The 11,904-nt window shown below is 40.3% G+C and overlaps 1 protein-coding gene across 1 annotated transcript in view; it reads right to left on the reverse strand.

Annotated features, from left to right (window-relative positions):
* LOC118382933 (CUB and sushi domain-containing protein 3-like) overlaps positions 1–11,104 on the reverse strand; it is a gene marked incomplete at its 5' end in the record, with an annotated part of 37,381 nt that extends 26,277 nt beyond the window's left edge. Inside the window, 2 exons of the mRNA XM_052507446.1 lie at positions 10,672–10,768; positions 10,980–11,104. Coding sequence (XP_052363406.1) covers positions 10,672–10,768; positions 10,980–11,104 — 222 coding nt within the window. The remainder of the gene's footprint in view (positions 1–10,671; positions 10,769–10,979) is intronic.
* Positions 11,105–11,904: the final 800 nt, after the last annotated feature.

Here is an 11,904-nt window from a genome sequence, read left to right on the forward strand (position 1 = left end):
AACTCCAACCCTGTTCCTGGAGAGAGACCCTCCTGTAGAGTTTTACTCCAACCACGTTCCTGGAGAGAGACCCTCCTGTAGGTTTTAACTTCAACCCAGTTCTTGGAGAGAGACCCTCCTGTAGGTTTTACTCCAACCCAGTTCTTGGAGAGAGACCCTCCTGTAGGTTTTACTCCAACCCAGTTCTTGGAGAGAGACCCTCCTGTAGGTTTTAACTCCAACCCAGTTCTTGGAGAGAAACCCTCCTGTAGGTTTTAACTCCAACCCTGTGTTCCTGGAGAGAGACCCTCCTGTAGAGTTTTACTCCAACCCGTTCCTGGAGAGACCCTCCTGTAGGTTTTAACTTCAACCCAGTTCTTGGAGAGAGACCCTCCTGTAGGTTTTACTCCAACCCAGTTCTTGGAGAGAGACCCTCCTGTAGGTTTTACTCCAACCCAGTTCTGGAGAGAGACCCTCCTGTAGGTTTTAACTCCAACCCAGTTCTTGGAGAGAGACCCTCCAGGTTTAACTCCAACCAGTTCTTGGAGAGAGACCCTCCTGTAGGTTTTACTCCAACCCTGTTCCTGGAGAGAAACCCTCCTGGGGTTTTACTCCAACCCTGTTATTGGAGAGAGACCCTCATGTAGGTTTTAACTCAACCCTGTTCCTGGAGAGAGACCCTCCTGTAGGTTTTAACTCCAACCCTGTTCCTGGAGAGAAACCCTCCTGCAGAGTTTTACTCCAACCCTAATGTAGTGCACTTGATTCTAGTAATTAGCTGGATGATATGCTGGATCTGATTAGTTAGAACTGGGTTTGGGGTTGGAGTGAAAACCTACAGGAGGTCAGCTCTCCAGGAACAGGGTTAGAGTGAAAACCTACAGGAGGTCAGATCTCCAGGAACAGGGTTAGAGTGAAAACCTACAGGAGGTCAGCTCTCCAGGAACAGGGTTGGAGTGAAAACCTACAGGAGGTCAGCTCTCCAGGAACGGGGTTGGAGTTAAAACCTACAGGAGGGTAGCTCTCCAGGAACAGGGTTGGAGTGAAACCTACAGGAGGTCAGCTCTCCAGGAACAGGGTTAGAGTGAATACCTACAGGAGGGTAGCCTCCAGGAACATGGTTGGAGTGAAACCCACAGGAGGTCAGCTCTCCAGGAACAGGGTTGGAGTGAAAACCTACAGGAGGGTATCTCTCCAGGAACAGGGTTGGAGTGAAACCCTACAGGAGGGTATCTCTCCAGGAACAGGGTTGGAGTTAAAACCTACAGGAGGGTATCTCTCAGGAACAGGGTTGGAGTGAAAACCTACAGGAGGGTATCTCCAGGAACAGGGTTGGAGTGAAAACCTAACAGGAGGTCAGCTCTCCAGGAACAGGGTTAGAGTCAAAACCTACAGGAGGTCAGATCTCCAGGAACAGGGTTAGAGTGAAAACCTACAGGAGGTCAGCTCTCCAGGAACAGGGTTGGAGTGAAAAACCTACAGGAGGTCAGCTCTCCAGGAACAGGGTTGGAGTTAAAACCTACAGGAGGGTAGCTCTCCAGGAACAGGGTTGGAGTGAAACCTACAGGAGGTCAGCTCTCCAGGAACAGGGTTAGAGTGAATACCTACAGGAGGTCAGCTCTCCAGGAACAGGGCTAGAGTGAAAACCTACAGGAGGTCAGCTCTCCAGGAACAGGGGTGGAGTGAAAACCTACAGGAGGGTATCTCTCCAGGAACAGGGTTGGAGTGAAAACCTACAGGAGGTCAGCTCTCCAGGAACAGGGTTGGAGTGAAACCTACAGGAGGTCAGCTCTCCAGGAACATGGTTGGAGTGAAAACCCACAGGAGGTCAGCTCTCCAGGAACAGGGTTGGAGTGAAAACCTACAGGGGTCAGCTCTCCAGGAACAGGGTTAGAGAGCCATGCCCGACACACATCAATTGTCTCTGAGCAGGTGCTGGATATGTATTTATTAAGTCCTATTACATAGATTTATTTGACACTATTTCCACCACTCAGGTCTTCTTCATCAGGTGAAGATTAGAGTCAGTCAGGTCTTCTTCATCAGGTGAAGACTAGAGTCAGTCAGGTCTTCTTCATCAGGTGAAGACTAGAGTCAGTCAGGTCTTCTTCATCAGGTGAAGACTAGAGTGAGTCAGGTCTTCTTCATCAGGTGGAGACTGGAATCCGTCAGGTCTTCTTCATCAGGTGGAGACTGGAGTCCGGCAGGTCTTCTTCATCAGGTGAAGACTAGAGTCCTGGCAGGTCTTCTTTATCAGGTGAAGACTAGAGTCAGTCAGGTTTCTTCATCAGGTGAAGACTAGAGTCAGTCAGGTGTTCTTCATCAGGTGAAGACTAGAGTCAGTCAGGTCTTCTTCATCAGGTGAAGACTATTTAACTTTGCTAGGCGAGTCAGAGGGAGTCAGTCACGTCTTCTTCATCAGGTAAAGACTATTTAATTTTGCTAGGCGGGTCAGAGGGAGTCAGTCAGGTCTTTCTTCATCAGGTGAAGACTAGAGTCAGTCAGGTCTTCTTCATCAGGTGAAGACTAGAGTCAGTCAGGTGTTCTTCATCAGGTGAAGACTAGAGTCAGTCAGGTCTTTCTTCATCAGGTAAAGACTATTTAATTTTGCTAGGCGGGTCAGAGGGAGTCAGTCACGTCTTCTTCATCAGGTGAAGACTATTTAATTTTGCTAGGCGAGTCAGAGGGAGTCAGAACTGCGCCGTTTGGAGATTCTGAGAACTTTGTCGTCTCCCCCCGTCACATCCATAAGTACTGTGTTCCGATCAGACATCATTATCACATCCATAAGTACTGTGTTCCGATCAGACATCATTATCACATCCATAAGTACTGTGTTCCGATCAGACATCATTATCACATCCATAAGTACTGTGTTCCGATCAGACATCATTATCACATCCATAAGTACTGTGTTCCGATCAGACATCATTATCACATCCATAAGTACTGTGTTCCGATCAGACATCATTATCACATCCATAAGTACTGTGTTCCGATCAGACATCATTATCACATCCATAAGTACTCTTTTCACTGAGTGTTCCGATCAGACATCATTATCAATTCCATAAGTACTCTATTTACTGAGTGTTCCGACCAGACATTATTATCACATCCATAAGTACTCTTTTTACTGAGTGTTCCGACCAGACATCATTATCAATTCCATGAGTACTCTATTTACTGAGTGTTCCGATCAGACATCATTATCAATTCCATAAGTACTCTATTTACTGAGTGTTCCGATCAGACATCATTATCAATTCCATAAGTACTCTATTTACTGAGTGTTCCGATCAGACATCATTATCAATTCCATAAGTACTCTTTTTACTGAGTGTTCCGATCAGACATCATTATCAATTCCATAAGTACTCTATTTACTAAGTGTTCCGATCAGACATCATTATCAATTCCATAAGTACTCTATTTACTGAGTGTTCCGATCAGACATCATTATCACATCCATAAGTACTCTTTTTACTGAGTGTTCCGATCAGACATCATTATCAATTCCATAAGTACTCTATTTACTGAGTGTTCGATCAGACATCATTATCAATTCCATAAGTACTCTTTTAATAATAATAATAATAATATATGCCATTTAGCAGACGCTTTTATCCAAAGCGACTTACAGTCATGTGTGCATACATTCTACGTATGGGTGGTCCCGGGATCGAACCCACTACCCTGGCGTTACAAGCGCCATGCTCTACCAACTTTTACAGAAGGACCTTCCGATCAGACATCATTATCACATCCATAAGTACTCTTTTTACTGAGTGTTCCGATTAGACATCATTATCACATCCATAAGTACTCTTTTTACTGAGTGTTCCGATTAGACATCATTATCACATCCATAAGTACTCTTTTTACTGAGTGTTCCGATTAGACATCATTATCACATCCATAAGTACTCTTTTCACTGAGTGTTCCGATTAGACATCATTATCACATCCATAAGTACTCTTTTTACTGAGTGTTCCGACCAGACATTATTATCACATCCATAAGTACTCTTTTTACTGAGTGTTCCGACCAGACATGATTATCACATCCATAAGTACTCTTTTTACTGAGTGTTCCGATTAGACATTATTATCAATTCCATAAGTACTCTTTTCACTGAGTGTTCCGACCAGACATTATTATCAATTCCATAAGTACTCTTTTTACTGAGTGTTCCGATCAGACATCATTATCACATCCATAAGTACTCTTTTTTACTGAGTGTTCCGACCAGACATTATTATCACATCCATAAGTACTGTGTTCTGATCAGACATCATTATCACGTCCATAAGTACTCTTTTCACTGAGTGTTCCGATCAGACATCATTATCACATCCATAAGTACTCTTTTTACTGAGTGTTCCGACCAGACATCATTATCACGTCCATAAGTACTCTTTTTACTGAGTGTTCCGATCAGACATCATTATCAATTCCATAAGTACTCTATTTACTGAGTGTTCGATCAGACATCATTATCAATTCCATAAGTACTCTTTTTACTGAGTGTTCCGATTAGACATCATTATCACATCCATAAGTACTCTATTTAATGAGTGTTCCGATCAGACATCATTATCACATCCATAAGTACTCTTTTTACTGAGTGTTCCGACCAGACATCATTATCACATCCATAAGTACTCTTTTTAATGAGTGTTCCGACCAGACATCATTATCACATCCATAAGTACTCTTTTTACTGAGTGTTCCGACCAGACATCATTATCACATCCATAAGTACTCTTTTTACTGAGTGTTCCGACCAGACATCATTATCACATCCATAAGTACTCTTTTTACTGAGTGTTCCGATCAGACATCATTATCAATTCCATAAGTACTCTTTTCACTGAGTGTTCCAACCAGACATTATTATCAATTCCATAAGTACTCTTTTTACTGAGTGTTCCGACCAGATATTATTATCACATCCATAAGTACTCTTTTTACTGAGTGTTCCGACCAGACATTATTATCACATCCGTAAGTACTCTTTTTACTGAGTGTTCCGACCAGACATTATTATCAATTCCATAAGTACTCTTTTTACTGAGTGTTCCGATCAGACATCATTATCACATCCATAAGTACTCTTTTTACTGAGTGTTCCGACCAGACATTATTATCACATCCATAAGTACTCTTTTACTGAGTGTTCCGACCAGACATTATTATCAATTCCATAAGTACTCTTTTCACTGAGTGTTCCGACCAGACATTATTATCAATTCCATAAGTACTTTTTTTACTGAGTGTTCCGATCAGACATCATTATCACATCCATAAGTACTCTTTTTACTGAGTGTTCCGACCAGACATTATTATCACATCCATAAGTACTCTATTTACTGAGTGTTCCGACCAGACATTATTATCACATCCATAAGTACTGTGTTCCGATCAGACATCATTATCACATCCATAAGTACTGTGTTCCGATCAGACATCATTATCAATTCCATAAGTACTCTATTTACTGAGTGTTCCGACCAGACATTATTATCACATCCATAAGTACTCTTTTTACTGAGTGTTCCGACCAGACATCATTATCACATCCATAAGTACTGTGTTCCGATCAGACATCATTATCACATCCATAAGTACTATGTTCCAATCAGACATCATTATCACATCCATAAGTACTCTTTTCACTGAGTGTTCCGATCAGACATCATTATCAATTCCATAAGTACTCTTTTTACTGAGTGTTCCGACCAGACATCATTATCAATTCCATAAGTACTCTATTTACTGAGTGTTCCGATCAGACATCATTATCAATTCCATAAGTACTCTATTTACTGAGTGTTCCGATCAGACATCATTATCAATTCCATAAGTACTCTATTTACTGAGTGTTCCGATCAGACATCATTATCAATTCCATAAGTACTCTTTTTACTTAGTGTTCCGATCAGACATCATTATCAATTCCATAAGTACTCTATTTACTAAGTGTTCGATCAGACATCATTATCAATTCCATAAGTACTCTATTTACTGAGTGTTCCGATCAGACATCATTATCACATCCATAAGTACTCTTTTTACTGAGTGTTCGATCAGACATTATTATCACATCCATAAGTACTCTTTTTACTGAGTGTTCCGATCAGACATCATTATCAATTCCACAAGTACTCTTTTTACTGAGTGTTCCGATCAGACATCATTATCACATCCATAAGTACTCTTTTCACTGAGTGTTCCGACCAGACATTATTATCACATCCATAAGTACTCTTTTTACTGAGTGTTCCGATCAGACATCATTATCAATTCCACAAGTACTCTATTTACTGAGTGTTCCGACCAGACATCATTATCACATCCATAAGTACTCTTTTTACTGAGTGTTCTGATCAGACATCATTATCACATCCATAAGTACTCTATTTACTGAGTGTTCCGATCAGACATTATTATCACATCCATAAGTACTCTTTTTACTGAGTGTTCCGACCAGACATCATTATCACATCCATAAGTACTCTTTTCACTGAGTGTTCCGACCATACATCATTATCACATCCATAAGTACTCTTTTTACTGAGTGTTCCGACCAGACATCATTATCACATCCATAAGTACTCTTTTTACTGAGTGTTCCGACCAGACATTATTATCACATCCATAAGTACTCTTTTACTGAGTGTTCCGACCAGACATTATTATCAATTCCATAAGTACTCTTTTCACTGAGTGTTCCGACCAGACATTATTATCAATTCCATAAGTACTCTTTTTACTGAGTGTTCCGATCAGACATCATTATCACATCCATAAGTACTCTTTTTACTGAGTGTTCCGACCAGACATTATTATCACATCCATAAGTACTGTGTTCTGATCAGACATCATTATCACGTCCATAAGTACTCTTTTCACTGAGTGTTCCGATCAGACATCATTATCACATCCATAAGTACTCTTTTTACTGAGTGTTCCGACCAGACATCATTATCACGTCCATAAGTACTCTTTTACTGAGTGTTCCGATCAGCCATCATTATCAATTCCATAAGTACTCTATTTACTGAGTGTTCCGATCAGACATCATTATCAATTCCATAAGTACTCTTTTTACTGAGTGTTCCGATCAGACATCATTATCACATCCATAAGTACTCTATTTACTGAGTGTTCCGATCAGACATCATTATCACATCCATAAGTACTCTTTTTACTGAGTGTTCGATCAGACATCATTATCACATCCATAAGTACTCTTTTTAATGAGTGTTCCGACCAGACATCATTATCACATCCATAAGTACTCTTTTTACTGAGTGTTCCGACCAGACATCATTATCACATCCATAAGTACTCTTTTTACTGAGTGTTCCGACCAGACATCATTATCACATCCATAAGTACTCTTTTTACTGAGTGTTCCGATCAGACATCATTATCACATCCATAAGTACTCTTTTTACTGAGTGTTCCGACCAGACATTATTATCACATCCATAAGTACTCTTTTTACTGAGTGTTCCGATCAGACATTATTATCACATCCATAAGTACTCTTTTTACTGAGTGTTCCGATCAGACATCATTATCAATTCCACAAGTACTCTTTTTACTGAGTGTTCCGATCAGACATCATTATCACATCCATAAGTACTCTTTTCACTGAGTGTTCCGACCAGACATTATTATCAATTCCAAAAGTACTCTTTTCACTGAGTGTTCCGACCAGACATTATTATCAATTCCATAAGTACTCTTTTTACTGAGTGTTCCGATTAGACATCATTATCACATCCATAAGTACTCTTTTTACTGAGTGTTCCACCAGACATCATTATCACATCCATAAGTACTCTTTTTACTGAGTGTTCCGATTAGACATCATTATCACATCCATAAGTACTCTTTTCACTGAGTGTTCCGATTAGACATCATTATCACATCCATAAGTACTCTTTTTACTGAGTGTTCCGACCAGACATTATTATCACATCCATAAGTACTCTTTTTACTGAGTGTTCCGACCAGACATGATTATCACATCCATAAGTACTCTTTTTACTGAGTGTTCCGATTAGACATCATTATCACATCCATAAGTACTCTTTTTAATGAGTGTTCCGACCAGACATCATTATCACATCCATAAGTACTCTTTTTACTGAGTGTTCCGATCAGACATCATTATCACATCCATAAGTACTCTTTTCACTGAGTGTTCCGACCAGACATCATTATCACATCCATAAGTACTCTTTTTACTGAGTGTTCCGATCAGACATCATTATCACATCCATAAGTACTCTTTTTACTGAGTGTTCCGATCAGACATCATTATCACATCCATAAGTACTCTTTTCACTGAGTGTTCCGACCAGACATTATTATCACATCCATAAGTACTCTTTTTACTGAGTGTTCCGATCAGACATCATTATCACATCCATAAGTACTCTATTTACTGAGTGTTCCGATCAGACATCATTATCACATCCATAAGTACTCTTTTTACTGAGTGTTCCGATCAGACATCATTATCACATCCATAAGTACTCTTTTTACTGAGTGTTCCGATCAGACATCATTATCACATCCATAAGTACTCTATTTACTGAGTGTTCCGATCAGACATCATTATCACATCCATAAGTACTCTTTTCACTGAGTGTTCGATCAGACATCATTATCACATCCATAAGTACTCTTTTCACTGAGTGTTCGATCAGACATCATTATCACATCCATAAGTACTCTTTTCACTGAGTGTTCCGATTAGACATCATTATCACATCCATAAGTACTCTTTTTACTGAGTGTTCCGACCAGACATTATTATCACATCCATAAGTACTCTTTTTACTGAGTGTTCCGACCAGACATGATTATCACATCCATAAGTACTCTTTTTACTGAGTGTTCCGATTAGACATCATTATCACATCCATAAGTACTCTATTTAATGAGTGTTCCGATCAGACATCATTATCACATCCATAAGTACTCTTTTTACTGAGTGTTCCGATCAGACATCATTATCACATCCATAAGTACTCTTTTTACTGAGTGTTCCGATCAGACATCATTATCACATCCATAAGTACTCTTTTTACTGAGTGTTCCGATTAGACATCATTATCACATCCATAAGTACTCTTTTCACTGAGTGTTCCGATTAGACATCATTATCACATCCATAAGTACTCTTTTTACTGAGTGTTCCGATCAGACATCATTATCACATCCATAAGTACTCTTTTCACTGAGTGTTCCGATCAGACATCATTATCACATCCATAAGTACTCTTTTACTGAGTGTTCCGATCAGACATCATTATCACATCCATAAGTACTCTTTTACTGAGTGTTCCGATCAGACATCATTATCACATCCATAAGTACTCTTTTTACTGAGTGTTCCGATCAGACATCATTATCACATCCATAAGTACTCTTTTTACTGAGTGTTCCGATCAGACATCATTATCACATCCATAAGTACTCTTTTTACTGAGTGTTCCGATCAGACATCATTATCACATCCATAAGTACTCTTTTTACTGAGTGTTCCGACCAGACATTATTATCACATCCATAAGTACTCTTTTTACTGAGTGTTCCGACCAGACATCATTATCACATCCATAAGTACTCTTTTTCACTGAGTGTTCGATCAGACATCATTATCACATCCATAAGTACTCTTTTACTGAGTGTTCCGATCAGACATCATTATCACATCCATTATAAGTACTCTTTTTACTGAGTGTTCCGACCAGACATCATTATCACATCCATAAGTACTCTTTTTTACTGAGTGTTCCGATCAGACATCATTATCACATCCATAAGTACTCTTTTTACTGAGTGTTCCGATCAGACATCATTATCACATCCATAAGTACTGTGTTCCGATCAGACATCATTATCACATCCATAAGTACTCTTTTTACTGAGTGTTCTGATCAGACATCATTATCACATCCATAAGTACTCTTTTTACTGAGTGTTCCGACCAGACATCATTATCACATCCATAAGTACTCTTTTTACTGAGTGTTCCGATCAGACATTATTATCACATCCATAAGTACTCTTTTTACTGAGTGTTCCGACCAGACATCATTATCACATCCATAAGTACTGTGTTCCGATCAGACATCATTATCACATCCATAAGTACTATGTTCCAATCAGACATCATTATCAATTCCATAAGTACTCTATTTACTGAGTGTTCCGACCAGACATTGTTATCACATCCATAAGTACTCTTTTTACTGAGTGTTCCGACCAGACATCATTATCACATCCATAAGTACTGTGTTCCGATCAGACATCATTATCACATCCATAAGTACTCTTTTTACTGAGTGTTCCGACCAGACATCATTATCACATCCATAAGTACTCTTTTTACTGAGTGTTCCGATCAGACATCATTATCACATCCATAAGTACTCTTTTTACTGAGTGTTCCGACCAGACATCATTATCACATCCATAAGTACTCTTTTTACTGAGTGTTCCGATCAGACATCATTATCACATCCATAAGTACTCTTTTTACTGAGTGTTCCGACCAGACATCATTATCACATCCATAAGTACTCTTTTCACTGAGTGTTCCGACCATACATTATTATCAATTCCAAAATGGGAGCTTTAAAAGACTAATTCTGGAGGTTGTTTCACCTGAATAGCTGCCAAGCCTTGGCGCGTCGCCATCGACTCCGTCAAAAAAGTCCAAGGAGTCCCAGTTGTGTTCCGTGGAGAAACTTATGACCTGGATCTGAAGAAAGGAACAAAGAAATGCATTTAAGAGTGTAAAAAAAAAAGAAATATCTAAGTTGAATAAAACAGTTGCCTCATCAATAATGGGATACATTTTTAGCAAATTCCCATTCTAAGATAGAATTCCATGAAAGTTTAATTCTTCAACCCTTTTAACTATCAAAACTTTCCAACATTATATTCATAACGTTTCATGCTGCATCTCTCACTTGGATGCCTGCTCCCTCTGGCACAGAGACCTTCCAGATACAGTTGAGATAGTTGGCGTAGGGCTCTGGGTAACCAGGAGAAAGGATGGTCCCCTTACGAGATGTCAGCAGTCCTCCACAGGGAACTGCACAGGGTGAGAGAAGAGAGAGACAAGTCACCCAGAGGAGACCAGGGTGAGAGAAGAGAGAGACAAGTCACCCAGACACCAAGAGTAGAGAAGAGAGAGACAAGTCACCCAGAGACCAGGGGGAGAGAAGAGAGAGAGCCCAGGGTATCTCCTATTACATCACCATGGAGCCCAGGGTGCCTCCTATTACATCACCATGGAGCCCAGGGTGTCTCCTATTACATCACCATGGAGCCCAGGGTGCCTCCTATTACATCACCATGGAGCCCAGGGTGTCTCCTATTACATCACCATGGAGCCCAGGGTGCCTCCCATTCCATCACTATGGAGACCAGGGTGTCTCCTATTCCATCACTATGGAGACCAGGGTGCCTCCTATTCCATCACTATGGAGACCAGGGTGCCTCATATTCCATCACCTTGGAGACCAGGGTTCATCCATGCATTCCTCCATCTCATCACCATCTATCCATGGGGCTTCATCCATCCATTCATCCCTCATCTGTCCATCATCCATTCACCCCAGCCACCTGTTGTTCTCCTTGTTTTATGGAGGGTTACTCATCCATTCATCCCTCATCTGTCCATCATCCATTCACCCCAGCCATCTGTTGTTCTTCATTGTTTTATGGAGGGTTACTCATCCATTCATCCCTCATCTGTCCATCATCCATTCACCCCAGCCATCTGTTGTTCTCCTTGTTTTATGGAGGGTTACTCATCCATTCATCCCTCATCTGTCCATCATCCATTCACCCCAGCCACCTGTTGTTCTCCTTGTTTTATGGAGGGTTACT

The sequence above is a fragment of the Oncorhynchus keta genome, unplaced genomic scaffold (assembly GCF_023373465.1).
Source record: "Oncorhynchus keta strain PuntledgeMale-10-30-2019 unplaced genomic scaffold, Oket_V2 Un_contig_2959_pilon_pilon, whole genome shotgun sequence".
Taxonomy (NCBI): domain Eukaryota; kingdom Metazoa; phylum Chordata; class Actinopteri; order Salmoniformes; family Salmonidae; genus Oncorhynchus; species Oncorhynchus keta.